At 33.0% G+C, this 23,072-nt stretch overlaps 3 protein-coding genes and 1 long non-coding RNA gene across 5 annotated transcripts; 3 read left to right on the forward strand and 1 right to left on the reverse strand.

The window, feature by feature from the left end:
* Positions 1-70: 70 nt before the first annotated feature.
* On the forward strand, positions 71-7,238 carry LOC111293905 (protein RRP6-like 2). Of its 2 annotated transcripts, XM_022886957.2 has the most exons (14): positions 72-907; positions 1,797-1,952; positions 2,191-2,349; positions 2,419-2,502; positions 3,019-3,098; positions 3,211-3,261; positions 3,847-3,955; positions 4,433-4,515; positions 4,620-4,665; positions 4,862-4,949; positions 5,096-5,265; positions 5,744-6,079; positions 6,151-6,252; positions 6,446-7,238. In XM_022886957.2, the coding sequence occupies exons 1-14, from the start codon at positions 173-175 to the stop codon at positions 7,070-7,072; spliced, it is 2,826 nt and encodes a 941-aa protein (XP_022742692.2). In that variant the 5' UTR covers positions 72-172; the 3' UTR covers positions 7,073-7,238. The 2 variants fall into 2 exon arrangements, with proteins under 2 accessions (XP_089599295.1, XP_022742692.2); XM_089743169.1 differs by lacking the exon at positions 6,151-6,252 and having other exon boundaries at positions 71-907.
* A 1,216-nt stretch (positions 7,239-8,454) lies between these two features.
* On the forward strand, positions 8,455-10,740 carry LOC111294667 (uncharacterized). The gene is made up of 3 exons (XR_016327381.1): positions 8,455-9,905; positions 10,242-10,473; positions 10,593-10,740. It is a non-coding gene; the product is annotated as an uncharacterized LOC111294667 (long non-coding RNA).
* A 1,536-nt stretch (positions 10,741-12,276) lies between these two features.
* On the forward strand, positions 12,277-15,406 carry LOC111294556 (plant cysteine oxidase 2-like). Its single transcript, XM_022887927.2, has 5 exons — positions 12,277-13,186; positions 13,972-14,093; positions 14,223-14,379; positions 14,476-14,679; positions 14,913-15,406. The coding sequence occupies exons 1-5, from the start codon at positions 12,940-12,942 to the stop codon at positions 15,044-15,046; spliced, it is 864 nt and encodes a 287-aa protein (XP_022743662.1). The 5' UTR covers positions 12,277-12,939; the 3' UTR covers positions 15,047-15,406.
* Positions 15,407-18,261: 2,855 nt separating this feature from the next.
* Positions 18,262-22,782, reverse strand: LOC111293859 (ubiquitin-conjugating enzyme E2 2). The gene is made up of 5 exons (XM_022886880.2): positions 22,471-22,782; positions 22,337-22,362; positions 21,343-21,432; positions 21,159-21,247; positions 18,262-18,709 (listed from the first exon to the last, which is right to left on the reverse strand). Exons 1-5 carry the CDS (start codon positions 22,593-22,595, stop codon positions 18,581-18,583), a joined length of 459 nt encoding a protein of 152 aa, XP_022742615.1. The 5' UTR covers positions 22,596-22,782; the 3' UTR covers positions 18,262-18,580.
* Positions 22,783-23,072: the final 290 nt, after the last annotated feature.

Raw genomic sequence — 23,072 nt, forward strand, 5'->3', positions numbered from 1 at the left:
ACGTGATCAACACTAAAAGCTGCCATACTCAACGAAATAAATACAACATCCTTTTTTTCCGGTTTCTTTAAATTTTTTATTGTCGCCTTCAATGGAAATTAAAAAAAAAAAAAAAGAAAAGTGAAAAAAATCGCTAAAACCCTAACTCTTCTTCACCCAAAACCGTAAAACCATGAACAACAATGATCCAACAGCAATGGAAGCCCAATCTGAACCTTCAAAAATTAACCAATCTCTTCAAACTGTAGCTTCAGGTCCTCTTTCTTCTTCTCTTTCCTCACTGTCTTCCTCTTCTCGAACCCTACCTTTCAATCAAGACTTTCATTTCTTTAATAACTTCGAAGATTTCAGGCTACCCATCGATCAAATTGCTAAAATATCGGATTCTTTGCTCGAATCCATCGGCTCATCGGCTAAAACCTGGGGCCCCAACAGAGTGACCAATTTCCCTCACAACATTGAAAGTATAGCCGATGATGAAGCTTATGATTGGCTCGCTAATATCAACGACGAAATCTTGGAACGATTTGACGTTTCCATTGACGAATTTCAAGAGATTCGAAAGAAAGAAGAGGAAACTGGTCGGTTTATCGGGTCGAATCCGGACAATAGTGGTTTCCAGTTGGTTTACGGGAAGAAAAAGAAGAAAGGGGATGGTGGGTTAATGAGTGACGCGGTTGGTGAGTCAATAAGTGGGAAAGGTGGGTCTTCGAGTTACTCTGAAGTGAAGGTGAAGAAAGGGGCGTTGGCTGCGGGGACGACGGGGAAAGCGAAGGTTCCATTTCATATACCAACGATACGGAAGCCTCAGGAAGAGTATAATATACTTGTGAATAATTCGAATCAGCCTTTTGAACATGTTTGGTTGCAGAGGAGTGAGGATGGGCAACGTTTTATTCATCCACTGGTTGGTTTTTTCTTGTTTAATTTATATTTTTTTAGGTTGTTTTTTATTGGGGGTCAGTCAATTTTGTATGTTATAGTTGTTTTGTATACGCTTTCATTATATTTCTGTTTTTGTTTGGATAACTGGATTAGTGTTGAATTTTGGATTTTATAGGATAATTTCATAGCATTTTCGGTTTTTTGGATAATTTGATGTGTGTTTAGAAGTTTTGATGCTTGTGAGCAGGATTAGAATAATTGGGCATAAGTGGAATGCCTTTATTAGCATTGTTGGGGCATAGTTTTGATGCTTTTATTAGCTTTTGAGTGGTGTAATACATTTGTATATTTGCTGGGTCATGAATTTCTGTAGAAGAAGTAGCAAGAATGATTAAAATAGTTATTTGAACGTTCTCATAGCTCAGAAATGAATCCCATGGAAACAAAAAAGATGAATAAGGTGAATATAACTGTCTTTTAAATTTTTCTAAAGTTAAGGCACCTTGCATGGTTAAAAAAGAATAAAAAAGACTATCAGTAAAATTGATCATTGAGGTGATAGTGTTTGTCATGCGCATTGGTTTGTAGGAAGACATTCTTTTAATCAAGGTCATCTTTCTTATTTTCTTTATCAGTGCAAATGGTGATGTCACTAATAGTAACTAGAAGATGGGTACGCCACAATTGTTTTTAAGAATGTTATTATGTTCTTAAGAGCTACCTTATTAACGATATTTAGATATGGATGTGATAAAATTTTCACTTTTATTCTTGTTGTTATAACTCAGTATCTCACACACATCCAACTGTGTTTAACAATAGCTTCTAAATAATTGGCTGGTTTATCTCCGGTAAATTTGTGGTGCCTGCCAAAATAAGAGAAAAAACATTCTTTTTTGTTCTTTTTACAGGAGAAGCTCTCTGTTATGGATTTTGTGGATAAAGATATGGCAGGTATTGAGCCTGTAAAACGCCCCTCAATTGAGTCTACCCCATTCAAGCTGGTGGAGGAAGTAAAAGATTTAAAGGAGTTAGCAGCTAAATTACGCAGTGTGAATGAATTTGCGGTAAAAATCTGAGAACTTTTCATATGACTTTATGTTATGATGCTTGTGCCGCTTTAATGGCATGGTAAGATATAGAATGAAGTGTTTGCCTGGTCTGAAGAAAGTTGTATGTATCTCTGGTATCAGGACTACCAGTTTCTCTGGACTTTGTATGCATCAAACATAGGCTTATTTTTCTTTATTCTCATGCTATGTTACCTCTTTGCATGTAGTTTAATCTCTGTGTAATTGTTCTCAGGTTGATTTGGAGCATAACCAATATCGATCTTTTCAAGGATTGACTTGCTTGATGCAAATTTCTACCAGAACCGAGGATTTTGTTGTAGATACTTTAAAGCTACGAATTCATGTTGGTCCATATCTTAGGGAAGTATTCAAGGATCCCACCAAGAAAAAGGTTGGTCTCTTAGATAGCTATGATTTTTTTTTGGCCTATCGCATTGTTTGATATCCTAAATTCACATAGGTTATGCATGGAGCAGACCGAGATATCGTGTGGCTTCAACGGGACTTTGGCATATATTTATGCAATCTCTTTGACACTGGACAGGTTTTATACTGTCAATCCACTACTTCTATGAACTTGAGTATTTGATATGATATTTTTCTGTTAAATTTTTGGTTTTATTGGTATTTTTTAAGAATTTAAGTTTATGTGGCACCATGCTAACTTTTCTGTGAAATTATTTATTAGGGTTAATTAGCACGTGACAATAAATTAGGGGAAAGGAAATTGGTGTCTAAAACTATGCATGACAACTATGTACTTGTGGTTTAGACGATTGAACTAACTTAACCAGTTTTGTGCATGATTAGGATGATGCTAATCTCAATTGGATTTTATTGAAGAAGTTAAATACATTATAGGCTTGGAAATGTTAGTAACTACTGCGGATTCGTAGAGCCTAATTACCGTACTTTAAGTGCCATTGTCTTAATGGAAGTGCTTAGGCTTAGTTTTGAGTGCAATTAGAATATACATGAATTGATTGTTATTGAATTTGAAGTTAAAATTTCTGTTGGACTCCTACCAATATGTTGACTGATGCTTTTGCATGGTTCTCAGGCCTCAAGGGTCTTGAAAATGGAAAGAAATAGTTTGGAGTATCTTCTGCAACACTTTTGTGGAGTTACTGCCAACAAAGAGTAGGTCTTTTTTTAAAGTCATTAGATCTTCTTCTTCTTCTTTAAACTTTCTACTAGTCTCCTCTTTGATCATTTCTATCTTCCTTAAGGTTGATTAGTCAACTCATTGCAGATATCAGAACGCAGATTGGAGATTGCGTCCTCTTCCTGATGAAATGCTCAGGTAACATTGCTTTTGGAACATGTATCTTTTGTCTTCTCTATTTCACCCTTCAGTTTCCTCTCTGTCTTATTAAATAATGTCTAATTGCTGCACTTGCATTGTTGTTAAGCTTAATGATTAATTGCTATTGACAACTTTGTAGAAAATAAAGCAATTGCTTCACCTGTAAATTAGAATGTCTAGTTTAGTTGACAAACTTTTGTTCTAGGTTTGCCATCTTTATTCTTTCCTGTGCTCAAAGTAGTCTTGTAGTCAAGACTTAACTCAACCCATCAACTATCTGAAAAGTAAAAACTTAACTATCAAATCTATAAGATCAGCATTACTGACATTTTATATTTATTTATAAGAGAAACGATCAAATACAAAGATGTAAATAGTAGTTTAGTTTTGATTTTTGCATCAATATGAAGTAAATACGCTTTGCTTTTAAATTGTGATTGTGCTTTTGATACTAACATACTATTCTCTCTCTAGGCTTGAAGAATGTTTCGAGGTTCTGTGATTGCAGATATTTAATAGGAAATTTTCGTTGTTGTTTGTCAACTAATTGTTTCCTTTTATTATTATTATTTTTTATGTCAGATATGCTAGAGAAGACACACACTATTTGCTGTACATTTATGATTTAATGAGAATGAAGTTATTGTCAATGCCTAGGGAATCTGAACATTGTGATGCTCCTTTGGTAGAGGTATGATGCTATAAATCATAATTCACAGCATTTTGTACATTAGCCATGGCATTTCACATATTATTACTGACCCTTTTAGAAGAAAAGAAGCTAAGAAATTTCAATAGTCTTAATCTTAGTTACATTCATGGAAGAGTTCTGTTCCTTTCCATATTCCTCTGGCTTCTGACATTCTATTTTGTTCAAGCTTCAATGAATAATCTACAGCTGAGGCTATCTATTGAAATTTATGTGTTGATTAATTTCCCATATGAATATAATCCGATTCTTTGGGATACCATGCTTTAGTTTCCTTAAGAAAAATTTTTATGGCGTGCATGTTATTCTGTTGATTTTTTTTTCGAAATTTGCTTCTTGCTCTTTGGGTCTTCTCCTTTTCAAATAAATTTATATGGATGTATGAATTTGTGAACTTTGTTGATTTCTGGTATTTGTTTTTGACTGTTATCTTACTAGTAAAAGTTTTCTTGCTAGCAGGTCTATAAGCGAAGTTCTGATGTATGCATGCAACTATATGAGAAAGAGCTGCTGACTGAAAATTCATATCTCCATGTATATGGGTTGGTTACTTGCTGAGGCTACACAGTGCATGGTTGCATTAATGTTTAAATGTCCTAGGTAAACTCAAACTAAATAATGGCATTTGTTCTGCAATTTGATATAGGTTGCAGGGGGCTGGTTTCAATGCTGGGCAGCTAGCAATTGTTGCTGTAAGTTTTTGTTCTTTTCATATCTATATATCCCTTAGTTTACTTTTAACATAACATATAGATTGGTTGGTAAACCACAAGAAATGTCCAATTTCAATTCAGATAGACAGATTTGATGTGCAGAAGCCTTATTAGCAAAAATAGATGGACGATATCCATTCCTTTGGCTTATATGTATCACTTAAATGGCTTACAGGGGCTTTGTGAATGGCGAGACATTATTGCCCGTGGAGAGGATGAAAGTACTGGTTATGTATTGCCAAACAAAATACTTCTTGAAATAGGTAGGAACTTTTCAAGTTTTATCATATCTTGCTTTTTTCTACTACTTCTTGCTAAATTTTACTTTAATTTCCTCTATACATCTTTCTTTTTTCTACTACTTGTTGGTATTTTTTACTCAAGTTCTTACCTTTTTTACTGGGAAAAGCCAAGCAAATGCCTGTAACTGCTAGCAAGTTACGTCCATTGTTGAAATCCAAACACCCATATGTGGAGCGAAATCTTGGTGCAGTTGTTAGCATCATCAAGCATTGTATGCAGAATGCTGTTGCATTTGAAGCCGCTGCTCAACAACTTAGAATGGGTCGTGTGCTAAATGTAAGACTTGTTACACTGATTTGATAATCCTGAATCCGGATGTATTGTTAATATATTTTGTTAATCTATTCTATTTCTGTTATTATTACATTTTTCTTTCTGTCCTCAAATGGGTTGTGATCATCGTCTAGAAATAAAAGATAGCATTGTGAGTTGTAGTAGGCTGTTCATATGACATAAATAACAAAGGTGGCCAAGTCAACTCATAATTTTCATCATACGATTATCAATTAGAACTTCAAAAGTGAAGAATGTGCTGATTAATTTATTCAATGATATGAAATCTGATAAAATCTTATTGAATAGGCATTAGAAACTCTATGTTAGTTGCAAGAAGGGGTTAAAAAAATGTTGATTTTATACCTTTCTTTGTGCTGCTTCCTCATTACTGTTTGTTTCAATGAACTGGCAATGGGTTGAAAATATTTAATTTTATACCTACTGTTTGTTGAGATGACTGTAAGATTCTACTGTACAGGCATCAGAACATGTAGCAGTTAATGAGGAAGCTGAAGTCTTACCTCCTGAGACTCCTACAGACTTGAAAATTGCAAATGATATAATAGAAATCATAGATGGTGGCATGGGGGGACCTGATCAGGTAAATGCACAAGCTGCTTCTCTTCAACATAGAGCGGAATCGTTAAAGATTGGTAGCAGTATTGCTGGACTTGACTCATACAAAAAACAAAAAAGATTCCCTTTGGAGCCAGATGTGAATGTTATCTCAATGTCCACGAATGAAAGTCTTGCCTTCTCAGGGCAGAGCGGAGAAGCAAATGCTTGCACAGTTATTCCACCTTCAGCAAAGATTGTAAGTTAATCCTTTCATAGATGCATGGTGATCCATGAGTAGCTGCTGGCTAAAATATCTCTTCCCTGTAGGCTACTGGAGCAACTGTTCAGGTTCTAAAGAAACCAAGCCGTGGCTTTGGGGCACTTCTGGGGAATGCTGCCACAAAGAAGAAATTTGATATTAATAAAAAGGTTAGCAAGTTATTTAGCTACTTGCTGGCTTTCGGCTTCATGACAGTGAAACTTGTCAAGGAGCACAGTTGCAGTCCATGTACATAGTTTTGACTGTCACATTCCTGTATCATTGAGATTCTTTGTAGTTTTGATTCGTTTGTTCAGTTTTTATGGAAAGCAAGTCCTTGCTAACTTGTTTGTTGTTATGTAGGAGGAGGAAGAGAGTAAGTTGGAGCAGATCAGATCTTCAGTGAATCTTTCATTTCATTCATTTTCGGGTACAGAGGAGCAGTCCAAACCTGCAACAAAGGAGCCAACTAGAGTATCACAAGTTTCAAAACCTGAAGAGCCTCAGACTGTGGTAGCGACTGAGTCGACTTCGGAAGATATTATACTGTTGGAAGATAATTCAAATAAAGATGAATCAATTAATGGTGTCTGTAGCCCAGAAATCACTGATACACCCAGGGAGGAGAGTCTTGTGGCACCTACCTCTGAAACAAATGAAGATGAGAGTGAGGCTATGTCACTATCTGATTTATCTACAAGCTTCCAGTCTATTAATCAAAACAGGAAAGTGGTTAAAGTCAGGAAGTCAAAAAAACCGAGTGGTGTTTTGCAAATAAAGCCATTTGATTATGAAGCAGCCAGGCAACAGGTTAAATTTGGAGAAGAAGATGCAGAGGAAGAATCAGGAAGCCAAGTAAACTCTGCAGGTAAGAAGAAAAGTTCGGCGGTTGGTCGACTGCAAATAGACGATGGGACTAAACAATTTCCTCAAGCTAGACGACGACAAGCGTTTCCTGCATCTGGGAATAGAAGTGCTACTTTCCGTTGAGTCTCCAATGGTAAGATCATAATTCCGTAAGACAAATGAAAAAGTTGCATAATGTCAAAAAATGTTTGCCTAAATACAAATTGATATAATAATTTATATATTTTATTCGTATTTGACATAAAATAATTATGATAAAGATATAATAATTGTCTTGTTTAATTTTTAACCTCACTATAAATATTTGTTCTCCAAAGTTTTTCATGAAATATTTTTTAAAATTACAAAAACAAAAATTATTCGATAAATTATTAAAAATTAAATGGTTAAAAAATAAGGAAATCAAATTTCCTATATTTATGCTTCTTCGAAATGACGTGGCAGTACATGATCTAATGAATGCTGTGGAATTGTGATTAGAAATGTAATCGAATTGAGTCTATGCAGTGAAAAATTTGAGTTCGAGTTTGATTTTTAACTTGTGGTTCGATATTTGGTTGAAATTCGATAGAATTTTAATTTTTTAGCTCGAGTTCGATTTGTGATCGAAATCAAGTTATTTAAATTCGTTTGATTAATATTGATTAATATATAAAAATAAATTTGATTTGTGTATTCAATAAGAATTTAATTATTTGTGTTTAAATTTAAAAATTTTATTAATTAAAATGATAAAAATATATTTAAATATAAAAATTTGATCAAGTTTGTGTGTTATTTGAATGGATATAAGAATATTCGAATTTGATTAAATCAATGAGTTGATTTGTTTGATTTCGAATTTGATTCAATAATAATCACATTGAATTTAAATTTTATTTGAATCGAATTTAAATAACTTATAAATATTAATATATCATTTATATTTTTAATTGTGATATGTCAAATTTATCAAAATAAATTCATAATCGTAATTTAAAAAATAAAAATAAAAGCAAAACAAAAAAAAAAAAAGAAAAATCATTTTCCTAGTTCCTTGCCGTGCGAGCAAGAAAACGGTTTCTTTGGAAAATTAAGCATGGCAGCGATAGGAGGGACATTATCGGAAGTCTATCAAAACGCAAGAAAGCTATTTAAAGATGATAACAGTTTTAATTAGGATTTGATTTGATATAATTTTTTTAAATATTATACAATATTATAAAATTATAAAATTTGATTTAAATTAAAATTAAATTAAATCAAATTTTCTTGTTTCGATTTAATTTTATTTATTAATTTTTAAATATTATTTTAATATAAAACTTTAATATATTTAAATAAATTTTGATATAAAATTATTATTTTTATTTTATAATAATTAAAAAAATATATAAAAATTAAAAAAATATGTAATTTATTTGATTCAATTTTTGTTTTATTCTCGACCCAAAATTCGATTTAAACATAATATATATATATATATATATATATTTAATATTTAAATTTAATTCGATAAAAAAAAATCTATCGAATCAAACACAATTTCAAATGAATTTTCGGATTTCTACATTTTTTTTCTCACCCCAAAAGCTGCTTCTTCGAGCAAGGGATGGGATCGAAAGCTTAGAGGCTCGAGAGCTCCGCCTCCGGCGGTGGAGGACTCGACTCTCCCGAACTCTCTCTCGCCGTCAAAAAAGATATCTCTCAGATCCACGCGCTATGCGCAGATGTGGATAACGTTTGATTTTTTCTTTTCTTGTAATCTTTCTTACGAAAGTACTTATTCTTCCTGATTGTTTTTATTGAATTCGAGGAATAAATTATAAAACAAAATGTCTAAAAATTTTGCGTTCTTGCATGTTTTAGTTTCAAGTTTTATAGGAATTTGGCATAGATGGTCTGTACAACATATAATTAATGCCATTTATCCTTGTTAATTATCCATTCTAATATATTGATGGTTCGGTTATAGCGTTCATAACTAGAAAAAATGAAAAAAAAGAAGAACACTGATAAGAAGCTCTGTGATGAAGTTCAGGTTTCTTTAAGGATTGTTAAGTCAATGGTTTCTGGGTGATGCAACTGATGGTAAGCTTGATAAATTGCAATAGAAGGCAGCTTTGCAGTTTCACAAGAAGTCAAATTGCATACTTCATAGACTCAAAATCAAACAGTAGGTTGTGTGCAAAATAAATAATCTGAAAAGAGCGATCATTTAAGAAACTTTGTCCTGTAAAATCAAAGTAACGGGTAAATATTTAGAAGCAAAACTGTTTTGAGCTCAAGACTTAATTGATGTAAGGTTCTTGATAGGCAGTCGATTGCTCTGTCAATTTGTCAAATATTTGAGTTTAATAAAAAAACTTTTGCTTATACGTATGCTTACTTGGTTAGATTTTTCCTTTACTGGGTTGTGAGGAGCGCAAGTTTTCTTTTTTGGCTTTGGTGAAACTTGAAACAAGTTAGAGCTGTTGTTATGATTTTCAGTTACCATGCCTATTGAGGCTATCGTAACTCAATATCCATGTTAGTCTGATGGTCATACATCTCGAGGCTATTTATATATTGCAAACAGAAAAGTGGAACAAGTGGCTGAAGAAACTGACTCTTTGAGAGATAGTTTGGACAAGTATTCTATTTGGAGTGAGAGACGAATATTAGAAGCAAAAGAGAGAGCTGAATTGCTTGGAAGAGCTGTATTTAAACCTTTTTCCTTTTTTGTTGCTCTGTTGTTGGCAATTTTGTTAATGTGCTATATCATGTTCTTTCTAGGAAATGGAGCTGATTTTGGTTTGTGATGAATTCGTTTTACATTTTATTTAGAATGGAGAGCCAGCTCATGTCTTGAGAATTTTTGATGAGGAAGCACAAGCAATGCAATCAGTTCAAAACTCGTCAAGGATGTTACAAGAATCTTTTGCAACTGGAACAGCCATCCTTTCCAAAATAAGCAGAACAAAGAGAACGCCTCAAGGTATAGACAATTAGGTCCTTTGCTGGCGCATCTGTAGTGTTCTACCTCATATTAGTGTTATTGTAGACTAGATTGGTTATTTGTTGCTGTATTGGCTTTTAATTTATAGTTGAGTGCGGAAGTTTAGACTGTGAAATATTTTTTCATTTTTTTTTAATTCATGTAACATATAGAATTCCTCTATTGCTGGTGTAAGTGATCTCTCATAAATTGTTGATAGGTCAAATCATATCCTTGAAATGAGAAAATGGTAGTTGCTGATGAATTGATATTATTGTGATCACTGTCACCACTCCATTAAGTTCTTTAACCAACGTCTTGTTTTTGTAAACACAGTGGGGCTCTCCAACTCCATCTTGAGGCTCATAGAAAGAAGAAACCGTGTTGATAGATGGATCAAATGTGTGGGGATGTTTTGGACAGTCATCATTTTTTATTTCTTCTGGAAGTGGACCCGCTGACTCACTCTTTCTATTCACTTTTCCTCCTTCCATAGCACATCCACATTAGTTCTCCGGATCCCTTACCATGTTAAGAAAGCAAATGGTACAACTTTTCCTGCATTGAGGTATCTTCAGCTTTGAAATTTGAGTCTTAAAATGTTAATCCAAAGGCTAGATGTATTCAAATTCTCTTTGACACGTCTTCGACTTTGAGTACAACAGATTTTTTTTCTTCTTTTGTTAGCAAAGAAGTAAATTCGAGGCTGAGAGGACAACAAAAGTTAGATTGGTGATCATGATTCATTAACAGCCTGTGGAGGATTCTTTACAACAGACAAAAATTTGTACGCACACAACGGGATTTGTTATGTCGAAAAGAATTTAATATTTTATTTACGAAATTTAAATTCGAAATTTTAGCTGTCTAACAGTTTTTTCAGTAATTTTTAAATTTAATATATATTTTAGTTAAGATTTGAAATATAATTTGAAAAATAAATTTGATAATTTATATATTTATTTATATTAAATACGTATAAAATATAAAAAAATTGTTATATGAAATTTATCTTCATAAGTTAAGTACATAAATTTTTTATCTTTTTAAATTTATATAATTTTATTAAAATTTAAAATTATATTATATTTTATTTTTCATATATTTTCATATATTAATCATATTATATTTAAAATTATCAAATTTATCTTTAAATTAGATCCTATCTCACTTATACTTTCAAAAAAAAAAAGAAATTATAAACTCAACGATCACGCAGGCACAGTGTACGAAGAGACGAGATATTTTATTTGTTGGGGTTTTTAGTGTGGGGCTGTGGCGGTCACAAAGGCAGAAAATGGTGAATTAGCTTGGGTCTGGGTAAGTTTAATTTGGTCATGCACAGCCATGCCAAAATAAAATTGGTACAAATTGAAGAAGATTTCTAATCTGTTTCATCAGATTCTCAATGTTGTTGTACACTTTAATATACGAATTACAAAAACCATTTTTTTTATATAAAAATTAATTCTTTTAATTTTGTTGTTACTATCTTTTCTCTTTTTATAATTCAAATTCCAAATTTATTTCATGTGTTTTGATACTGATTTAACTTTTTGTCATAATCCAATTTCAAATTATAAGTTACATCAAATAACATCAATTATGAAAGCCATCAATTGAGGACCCTAATACGAATATTTCCAACCTTCCATTTCCTTCTACACCTTGATGGTCTATGAGTAATTAATCGGTTTGATTTTGAAAAATTAAAAATTGATTTGAACGGATAGAAAAATAATATTTTAAAAAATTTTTATTATTAATTTTTACTAATAATTTTGCAATAATTTTACCTCATAAAACACACATTTTAATTTTTTTTTGTTAATATTATATTTTTCATTCATAAAAATACAAATAAAAATATTATATATAATATATTTAAAAATTTATTAAAAAAATTATTAATTATTAATTTAGGAAACTGAAAATTATCAACTTGACCAATTCAATCGATCTCAGTGAATCCAGTCTGTTTCAAACGATTAATTCATCCTTACCACTGACAGCTTGAAAACCGTTCGATAAAAAAAACAGGTTTTAACTTTTATTACTAACTTCCGAATTATAAATTCTACACTTGAATATATACTTAGTGTTTGTGTCATGGCTAAAACTTAAATTTTAGCTTAAGCAGTTCTTGAGATGAGATTTAAGCTTTTAAGTTTATGAGGCTTTAAAATTTGGATATAAATTTATTCGACATTAGAGATTAACCTAATTATAAAGTATAATTCATTTTTATTTTTTTAGTTTTATAATTTTATTTTACAAAAAACATCTTTCAAATTAAAAATAATGTAAACCCTTATATTTTATAATCAATTATAATATATAATTGATGTAAGATTTATAATATTTTTTTATGACTGTGACATTTGTATTACATTCGAATTCTTTGTTTTAAAAATTTTTAATTATAACTTGTTGAGGTTTCAACCGGAGAAGATCACACCCAGTACTTGATAGCAAATCATCTATAAAAAAAAACATGTATTAATATCAAATCACACGTAAACAATAGTAGAAAAAACATGTATTAGTATGAAATCACATGTAAACAAAAGTAGAGGAAAAAAAAAAAAACCTTGGGGGTGGCTTCACGGGCAGTTTTCAACTCTCAATCTTTGGGCGGCAAGTTAGCTTTCCGTTGTTTCTTTGCTTTTTTTATTTTTTTTCTTTCTAAAACTATAAAACTTTTCCCGGCCTGATCTTCATGGCCCCTGGTTTTGCATCTCTCCCACCATTATATACCACCTTCTCTACCTACAGTTCTCTACAATTTTCACAGTTTTTTTTCCCTTCTCTTTCTTTGCCAATATCAATGCTTATCTTTTTGATTCAAACGAACCAATATTTACACACTTTTTTTTGGTGGATTTTTTGTGTTTTTTGAGGTTCTGCGTTGGGTTTGGACTACTTTCTTTTGATAAAATTTTTTTTTATTTGGTTGAGTGTTGAATTCTGGGTCTGGGGTTTGTATGGAAATAGTGATATTGAATAAAGTTTTAGAGATAACAAAAGCTTTGTTATGATGGTGGAGGCTGGTGGATTGGTGCAGCAAAGAAAGGATATTATGACTATAAGGCATGTGAACAACAAGGTGAGATATGTCACCAAGACAATCAAGAAGAACAGATACAAGAATAGAAAAGAGTCCGTTGTTCCAAGAGTTCCCAAAGTACTGCAAGAGCTATTTGTTTCTTGTAGGGAAGTCTTCAAAGGCCCTGGAACTGTTCCTCCTGCTTCTGATGTAAAGAAGCTATGCAGCATTCTTGGTAAGTTATCAGAATTCTTTTGTTTTATTGATTATTGTTAAAAACTGGGTTTGGCTTTGGTCACTAATCACTATGGTGATAGTATTATCAATGTATGTTATCCCATGAAACACTTTAATTACAAAATTATTTATTTGACAAATCAAAGAGGCTGCAGTATCTGTAAATTTTTTATGGATAGATTCAATATATGTCTGTTGCACTCGGTTTTAACAAAGAAAGGCTGAAGCAACCGAAAAAAATTAATGCTAATATATATATATATATATATATACACACACACTAAATTCGTAGCATACATGTTGCCTCTTGAGTGGATACCGAAGGCCTATAGTACTTGCAAAAACTATAATAACTTTCTAAAACTCTTAATTAGCTTTAGGCCACAGCAATCTTTGTCCCTTTTCAAATATCCCAGGTGACAATGTTATCTACCTCAGTACTGCATCAAAAAATATGATCCAGATTAATTGAATATATAACGAAACTTCAAAAAGCATTTTCTTTGGGGGGTGAGGTGGGGAAAATGACTACCTTTAGGATTATATTTTACCGGCAATGGCATTAATATTGCACCCAAGTTTTCATTGCTGGTCTAAATAGGGGAAGAGGTTGGGGTACCGAAATTTGAACTCAAGACATGTGAAAGTCACCTGTTAAGAATGATTATGTAAACCAATTGAGTTAAATTTCAAGTTTTTAATATCTCTAAGTAATCTATATTTATTAAATATTTTATCTCCTTTTGAATGGTGTATGAGATTTTTATCATTCTTATTTGGTAGATAAGATGAAGCCAGAACATGTTGGGCTTAGCAGAAATCTAGAGTTCTTTAAGGCTACGGGTCCGGTGAAAGTTACTCCAAGGGTCACATATACAACTATATACCAATGTGCTGAGTTCTCGGTAAGAAATTATTGGCTGTTTCTCATTTATTATTTGGTGAAATTGTTTATATATATATACGCACTTACATACACACACACTTGATTTTTATCTGCTGGTTGAATTTCTTGTTGTTTTCCTATTGTGCAGTTGTGCATTTTCTTTCTCCCAGCAACCGCTGTCATCCCTCTCCATAACCATCCAGGGATGACTGTTTTTAGCAAGCTTTTACTAGGAAAAATGCACATAAAATCCTATGATTGGGTTGATCCTGTCAATTCTGAAGACCCTATGCCACCTTCCCAATGTGAGAATCTAGCTTTGCTTGCATGCGTGCATGCACTAATTTGAATCTCAAAGAGGAACATAGTTTTGACCTTGATGTGATTATTGAATTTTTCAGTGAGATTGGCAAGGTTGAATACAGACAGTGTCTTTACCGCGCCATGCGACACCTCTGTGTTGTATCCTACAACAGGAGGCAATATCCATCAATTCACAGCCATAACACCTTGTGCAGTGCTTGATGTTCTTGGTCCTCCTTATTCTAAACAAGACAATCGGGATTGCTCCTATTACAAAGACATCCCATACTCAGCTTTCTCAAGTAAGCGAAAAAAGTTTTTCTATCAGTTACATATGTTTTTTTGTAGTAATTTTTATGCATGAGAAACTGCAATTTGATTACAAATTCATCTTAGTAAGATAAAAATTGGATTTTCCCATGAAAAACAATATTTAGTAAGTTTTAGATTCAAATTCGGCATTTGTTAGAATGGATTATTTTGTATAAAAGAAAAAACGAAAAAGCTTAACGTAGTTGCCAATTGGATCGTGCAGATGGGGAAACTACGGTGAGTGAAGAAGAGAGTGATTGTTTTGGATGGTTGGAAGAAATTGAAGTGCCAGAGAATTCACAGATGGATGGCATTGAGTACTTGGGTCCTCAGATTATAGAAACTAGTTGCTTATAAACATCTAATGATAATTACCTTCTTACAAAGGTCCACTTTTGTAAGATAAATATTTATTTTATTTTATTTCGTTTGTGCTTTGGAATCATGTCTTGTAGATATAGTTGGGAATATCAGTGTTTTGGATGGTTGTTATAAAATGGTTACACAGTTTTTCTTGGGAAACTATAGGCAATAACTATTGGTTTGCCAGGTTGGGCTAATGGTTTATGAAAGATTTTCTGTGGCTTGAGAAAAGATTGAAGGGTCGTGATGGTTGATAGCGTGATGGGAAGGCTATTGTGTTATCATTGCATTGAATTTCAATGGGAATACGAGAATAACTTTTCCATATAAACCACCTCCGGTCAGTGTGCTTTTAAAATATTTTTTACCTTAGACTTAATCATAGATGTTTTACTAATAAAATCGTAAGTGATACGAAAAATTTTTAAGTTCGAATTTGTCGTCGTTTATTAAAATAATTTTAAATGTATGATTTATAATTATTTATTTTAAATTATTGGGTATAATATATTTTGTTTTAATTTAAGGAACCAAATAATTTATTTATCTTGAATTTGAAAAATAAAAGCTATTTTACTCACAAAGTATAAGAATCCTTCACTAAATAAATATTAAACAAAATATAATCCATTGGTCGATTATGTTATGGAGCATGGACCGTTCCATGCATTCACATCACTTGAAACATGCAAGTTTCATATTGATGTTGGAAATTCTATAAAGACAAAAAAGGAAAAAAGAAATTATCATCTATTTTTATTTTCCAATGTTGGGTCTGCAAAATAAAAAGAAAAAAAATGTGAAAAAAAAAAAGAAAGAAAGAAAAGAATGCCTGTCTTTTCTTGTAATGGACATCTGTATTTAGCAGGGCCATTTGATACTATCGTCTTCGTGACCCATCAATATCCCATTAAACTTAAGCAAGCTTTTTCATCTTTTGTTTTGCAAATTAAAATGGGCCAAAAACAAGTGGCCCATCTCTTTTGTTCTATTCTTGTAGAGTTCTAACTTGCTCTCCAGTCTCCAATTCATGACATGAAGAAAGTGAGTTTTAAGTTTTAACTTGCAAAGCTTTGTTCATTTTAGCATTCAGCATAAATGCTCTCCAATCTCCAATTCAGAAATTTCATCCATGTTATGCCAAAACTATCCTTGCCATGTACAACTTTATATGCAAAAACCAGGGTTAGCCCTGACATTTTGTCCACTAGGAGGGCCAGGATTGGGGTCCAAATCTGTGGCCACGATGAAGTCTCTTTTGGGTCACTAGGAACACTCAATCTCCAATAAAAATTCTACCACCAATAACCTTTCAGTTATAATGGATTTGAAGTTTGAAAATTTTCTAGGAAAATATTTCTGAAATGAAAGAGAAAGACAAAAAAAAAAAAAAGGAAAGGGACATTGTTTCCCACAACCTGTCACATATCTCAAATCCATTGTGAGCTTTTGTTACTTCATTTTATAAATTTAATAAGTGGGTCATGATTTCTTTTAGAAAGTTCCCCAACTGTTAATCCACTTGATTGAAAGTACTAAGACTGGGAGACAGTCTGGCTAGCATGACAAGGGCAGATGCCTGTTTGAGTATTTGATATCACAATATTAATAATACTATATGCTAATTGCAATTGGCAAAAAAAACTTATGTTCTTTATTATTCATTACTATAGGATTCAGTTTACAAATAAATTTCTGACAAGTGGGGTTCAAGCCAGCTTTCAGACATAAAATATTTATGTTGCTGATCTGTGCTGTGTTGATCAATAATTGAAACCTGTTTTTTCTTTGATGCTTTTTCGTTGGGTTTGTGTGGAGAGTGAAATAATGCTTACCCTGTCCCCCACTCATTAGTAAAGATACTGAGGTCGGCTACTATATCTAAGCCAAACATGTTTTTACTGAACATTTCCAGGCAAACTCATCTTTCTTCCAGGGTATCGAGTTCTAGGAAAGTTGCTGAAGCATATAATTCTAGCACTTGATTGCAATTGCCAAAACAATTCCTTCATCTAACAGTGGCTGCAATTGTTATTGGACATGGAGCATCTGTACTAGTGCACTTTCCTTTTCAAGTTCCACATTGAGGTAATGAGCAGTAAAAAAACTGTTGATTTTACTAATTTCTTAGCCTTGTATGAAGTATGATGGTTCAATAATGATATATTAATATTTATTTGAGATTGAAACTGAAATCTTATAATTTTACAAGAGAAGTGAAAGATTGCCTTTTCTGTCGGCATGTTGCACCAGGACTAAGCTGAAACTGGTGACAGTGTCACCACACCAGTAACCAATCACCAATCTTATAATAATGGAGCAAACTGGATTTCAAAAAGTGTAATTTACTACTGAAGTTAAATGCAAGTGGTGCTTAGCCAAGCAGCAAAGCAGAAAGAAAGAAAATAATAAGAATAACAATAATAAAAAGAAAGGCGCCAAAGGTAACAGACTGAAGCATGGAAGTGGGGTCACAGCTCAAAGTAGACAGGACAGGACCATAGAAAGCCAAAGTTTACCAGACCCAGAAAGCAAAAGCTTACATTACAGTGTGTGCTAATGTGCCCTAACATGTTTTTATTTATACCATAAACTTTTCAATCCATTATTTATCCAAATCTGATAAACTTCACTGTACAAAGCTTTATCTCTAAAATCTGTTTGCATGGCAATTCTGAATTAATTATGGGGAATAAAGGGTTCTTCTATCTTCAGCAGGCATCCTTTTTTCCTTTTGCTTCTTCAAATCTAGCTATAGCTTCTCCTTTAGACCCCTCTATGGGGAAAAGAGAAAGGAAAAAAGGAACAGTGACAGTATAAAAAGAGAAAGAAACCTGTTTGTGATAATTCCCCTTTTTCCTGAGAAGGAAAATCTTAAATGTCGCTTTGCGGAATTTAAAGGTTAGCTTTGGTGTGAAACATTTGGCTGTTTCTAGTTTCTATGAACCCGTGTCACTTACTTGTCTAGGCTTGCGTCTTGGAGAAACCGACACCGGTTCTGGAAATTCTTTTCTCCTGGTGCCAGTGGATGAAGAGGTCCCTGAGTGACCGTATGGTTGATAAGATTCTTGGGTTTTTATTTGTTTACTCTGTTGTGTGTGGTCAAAAAGAGTTCGAGCACAGTTGTGTAAAGAAAATAGTAGTTCCTAGCAGCCATTCATATTGTTTGAATATCTCACTAATTCAACTACAATGAAAAGCTCCTCCAATTTGGAAATAAGGCAAGAATTCTCTTGCCTAGAACATTAGTACTAGAAAGATACTCATATACAGACGCTAAAAGGAGATATTCAGTTACATCACAGAAAAGATGAGGAAAGATTAGGATTCAACATCAAGAAACCAGTAAAAACCAGAGCTGTCTAAGAGGCAGCAATCAAGTCATTCAAAGAAATCACCCCAAACAATGCACTCAAAACCAGACTATATAATCCACTCCCCAACAAGATGCTTTGGCTAGCACCAGCACTAACACCAGCATTTGTTATTTCCACAGAATGATGCAGGTTACTGTCGCTAACACTGCACTTAATCAGCAGTCCAGCTTTGCTCCACAATTTCACGCACTCTTCGATTGTACTCCCGCTTATTCTCACTAAACATGCGAGCAGCTTCAGAGTTTGCTGGAGAGTTTGGGTTTGGATCACAAAGCAGAGACTGGCAAAAGCACAATAATGTCATTAGCATGTTTAATCTTGCGTTAATTGAGAACTTCAGGATCACATTTCCTCGACTTTTGAGCAAAGCGAACTGAGTTAATCAAACTGCTTAAAGATAATTAACGAGAAAAATCATTTATACACAACAGTCCTGATTAAAGCCCACTTTCAAAATGCTTGCTTGATGTTGATCAGAACACCAGCACTTATTCATGAATTTCAAAGCAATTCCTATCAAATGCAATGATTTAATGACTGATCACAGGATGAAGTTGTGAGGATCAGCAAACATCTTAGATCTCTTCACCCATTGTAACAAGTATTAAACTTGATCATAGTGCACATCACAACTTAAGTAAATTCAGCCAAAATGTGCAAAGACTTAAGAGTGACTGCCTACTTACAAGAATATTGAACCATGGTTTAAAAGGAGAAAAAGAACTAAATAAAAAGGCTTGAAATATTTATGTTTCTTTTCTTCAAGAGGAAGCTTTTGCCCTGTCTAGAATGTAGTATATTTCATATATGTAGTCCTAAGCACGATGAAGGGGGTGGGGATATACAGAATGTGCTTGAGAATTTGGAGGACAGCGTTAAATAAGCTGCTAAAGTATTCAAATGCAATGCCTTAATAATACTAAATACCACTTCTCATGTCCAAGATGGACGGTCCTTGATAACAACTCAACAACCAGTATAAGTTCTCAGAAAGTAATAGCTCTGAGATACTTCATTCAGAGACATGGGCTAGCCTAACTTACACAAATTCAGTCACAGGTGCAAATACCCCCATGTTTTTTCTAAGATGTAAATGAATAAGATGCCAAGGATATGAGAGGTATTCATCAACTAAGGAAAAACAAGAAAAGAGAAATATGAAATGCAAGAAGTCAATAAATTCTAAAAAGGAGCCACAGAGGAAAGATATGCATGTTATTCCCATGTTTAGTCCAAGAATCTGCAAACAACATGGACTCCCACAATATGGAACTAATTCTTTGATTCTTGTTTCTCTGATATTCAAGTTCCTTTTAGAAAGCTGGCTTCTACAGATATACCTTAGATTTTAAAACAATTGAATTTGTTAGATGTTCTATCTCGTAGTTAACTATTTTTGGCACTATCTTGTATATTTCCCTTCAATGTGAAGGCATAATAGATAGGCAACCTTTTTCAACATTATGAATTATTACTTCCATTGATTAGAAAATGATGGAGAGTTGACAGAACAAAAGCTCAGGCCATTGTTACTGTGACCTCTTCCTCAATTATCCAGTAAAAAGTTATTGAACAAGTGAGTCCACAGGCATTATACAAAATTTTTGAAACATATAAAAGGTTACACCCAAAATCTGCCGCTAAGGCCACATATATCAGTCACTCTTTTATTTTGTTGAGTTTGATAAGTGACACCCAAGGTCAAACAAAGTTACCAGTGATTACACATTATTGCACTATTAGCATCTTACCATCTTTACTCCATGTAATAAAGACAGGAAATTTTCACGTATACAGGGAGAACCCCCACGCCCTCCATTAACCTTGGTCACCATGCACAAGCACTTTGTTAAATAAGTGAGACATTCATACATATGAAAAGAAATTTGACAATGACTGCTTACTGACTTTTTTTTTCATGGACAAAAACTACAGGGCAGCCAAAAGGAGGAAATAGACAAAAGTTAAAGGTAGGAGGAACATGACAGCCTGCCCATTCCCAAAATTGGCCAACCATTAAAATCACAGTACATAGACCACAGCCTGCATATGCAGCATTATATCCCTACCGCACATGTATCCTCCTGTATTTGCAGTTTATATTTCGCTATCCTCACAACCTCTCCAGTCCTTTCAAAAGGCTTTATTTTATTAAAGTTTGATTATATCATGCTTCCTCACAGGACAATTATTTTCAGGGAGTCCAACCATTGGCTTTATAAACTTTTTGTGTTTGTCAAGTGCCTAGGTTGTGAATAAATCTCTTTATATGTATTATGTGTCACATCTTTTGTTCATTTTTCTTATCTTTTTTGTTTTTGTTTAAAAATAAACACTGACTAGCCAAGGAAAAAAAAACATAAACACTGTACACATAGACATATAGCAATCACCAAATGACTTAAGTAAATATTAATATTAATAACTGAAAATTTTCAATTAATTTTTTGGATTGATATACTTTAAGAAGCCAATTCTTATGACCAAGATATCAATGAAAAGTATACTCACGGCATTGATAGTTATGATAGACTCAACTTAAACAAAGGCCACATATTTTGTTGCAGGAAAACAGATGTGCAAAGGGGAAAAACAATCATCTAAAGACATAGATAATTCATAAAGTTTGAATTTGAGTGCAAAAACTGTAGTTTAAGGGAAGCCATTGATGAGAAACAATATTTCTTCAGAAAGAAAATAAAAAGGTAAAAAGGCATAGAATGCCGCACCTGGATAGAGGTGAGTATAGCTGCAACATCATATATGGGACTCCACTGATTTTGTAAAATATCCAGACAAATACTCCCATCTGCATAGACTGATCAACCCATGACTGATTATTAGATGGCAAAAGCAAAAAAAACAGAAACATTTTGCAGGCCACAAATAAATCAATGAACATCTTGTACGTACTATTTGGATGAAACATTCGTGAGACGAAACGGACAGTTGGAGGCTTATTTGGATAATCCTCAGTAAACTGCAAAGTCAACTTGAACGTACCTGAGAAATCTCAAGAAATTCCTCGTGTTACATAAGAAATACAAATTAATTTATTATCCTAAAAGCAAGAAAACTAAAATATCACTAAGTTGATAAACAGAAAGAATAACCTGGCAATAAAAAGCAAGAAACCTAAGATACCAGCAATTAAGATTTCATGGCTCACTCAAAAGTCATAATATTCATTTATTAATAAATTCTCCATTTTACTCGATTCCAGCCTAACCTCATTAATGCTCATAAAAAGTGCACCTGAAAACGTGACTTTTTTTTTGGGCCAAAGAAACATGAAATGTATAAACACCATAAAGTCAACAATTTTATTGAATCTTAACCTTGCTACCCCTAGCCCGTTACACCAACCAAGCCCCTGATACTCTTTACAGTCAAACCACCAAGTTATAGCAACAAAAAATTTGCAAAAAATTTACCATTTGAAATGTCACAAATTTAGATTCCAAAGATTGCATGTAACAATTCCAAGACTTATAGCAACAATTTTGTGTAACAAGGAACAAATCCCCCAAACTGATCAAACAACCATTCAACAGCATATAACAGCAAAGAAAAGTAAAGAAAATACAATTGCTATTATGGCCAAAACCAATGATCAATTGACAATAATCATCAACAGAAAACACAAGATCGTTGCACATTGATTTAAGCATGCATGTGGAAAAGTATATAACAGTTCAAATTTCAACTCACAATGACTAAATCATCAAGAACTGAAACAACAAAATGATACAATTTTATTAATTTTCACCTAAAACCCAAAAAGTTAACATAATTAACAGCTCAAATTTCACAACCCCAACCAAATCCCATAAGAAAACATCAACAGCATAACAAGTAAAACTAAAAATTCAAAAAATTCAACAACAAGAAAAGAACAAATTTCTACCTCCATCCCAAGGAGTATCATCAGGCCTGAAAAAAAGAAAAAAAAAGAAAATCCCAAAAAATTAAAAAAAAAAAACAAATGAAAAAGAAAGAAAGCAAATAAAAGAGAAAGAAATGAAGAAAAATGAGTAATACCCAAAAATGACAGCGTTCCAAAGCATGATATTATTATCCTGAGGAGCACCACTAATACCAGCAGGTGGATCCTGCTGTAGCCTCTTGAAGTCTCTCATCAGCCTCTTCCTTGCTGGGGTTGACATAGCCTTACTTCTTTTCTATAACCAATCCAATTCACAAAACGAAAAAAAAAAATTACCAATTTTTTTCAATTTTCTTTTTCAGAGAGAAGGAGATCTGAGGGAAATCTATGAAAGATCCATCGCTAGAGTTTTGGGTGTTTCACAAAAGAGGGGTCCAGCTAGGTTTTCTTTATTCCAGCTTTGGAATGCGGGCTTATTTGCCTTTGGTTAAGAAAAGAAAAGAAAAACACGGGATGGTGATTAAATAACCCTGGTTAAATGAGTTTTGGAACGGACGAATGGTATATTGCCACATCATTTCCTACTAATTTCGATTTTTTTTTTTAGTTTTTCATTTTTTTTTTCTAATTGAACTTCTAATTTTCATGTACATTTTTTTTTTACTTGCATGCCACCTTCTTTTGTTCAATTTTTACCCTTTTATTTATGTCAATATAAATGATTATATATAATATTACATTAAAAATGTCAAATAAT

The sequence above is a fragment of the Durio zibethinus genome, chromosome 14 (genome assembly GCF_047325235.1).
Source record: "Durio zibethinus cultivar Kanyao isolate XHJ-2024 chromosome 14, ASM4732523v1, whole genome shotgun sequence".
In the NCBI taxonomy this organism is placed as follows: Eukaryota; Viridiplantae; Streptophyta; class Magnoliopsida; order Malvales; family Malvaceae; genus Durio; species Durio zibethinus.

Bases quoted from the DNA above. Each gene is read 5' to 3' on its own strand.
- LOC111293905 (XM_022886957.2), top strand. From the start codon at position 173: ATGAACAACAATGATCCAACAGCAATGGAAGCCCAATCTGAACCTTCA. The intron at 3,099-3,210 runs GTAGGTCTTTTT...AACTCATTGCAG, and splicing joins GGAGTTACTGCCAACAAAGA to ATATCAGAACGCAGATTGGA. The intron at 6,253-6,445 runs GTTAGCAAGTTA...GTTGTTATGTAG, and splicing joins AATTTGATATTAATAAAAAG to GAGGAGGAAGAGAGTAAGTT.
- LOC111294556 (XM_022887927.2), top strand. From the start codon at position 12,940: ATGATGGTGGAGGCTGGTGGATTGGTGCAGCAAAGAAAGGATATTATG. The intron at 13,187-13,971 runs GTAAGTTATCAG...CTTATTTGGTAG, and splicing joins GAAGCTATGCAGCATTCTTG to ATAAGATGAAGCCAGAACAT. The intron at 14,380-14,475 runs GTGAGAATCTAG...TGAATTTTTCAG, and splicing joins CCCTATGCCACCTTCCCAAT to TGAGATTGGCAAGGTTGAAT.
- LOC111293859 (XM_022886880.2), bottom strand. From the start codon at position 22,595: ATGTCAACCCCAGCAAGGAAGAGGCTGATGAGAGACTTCAAGAGGCTA. The intron at 21,433-22,336 runs GTAGAAATTTGT...GAGATTTCTCAG, and splicing joins TGATACTCCTTGGGATGGAG to GTACGTTCAAGTTGACTTTG. The intron at 21,248-21,342 runs GTACGTACAAGA...TGGGTTGATCAG, and splicing joins ACGAATGTTTCATCCAAATA to TCTATGCAGATGGGAGTATT.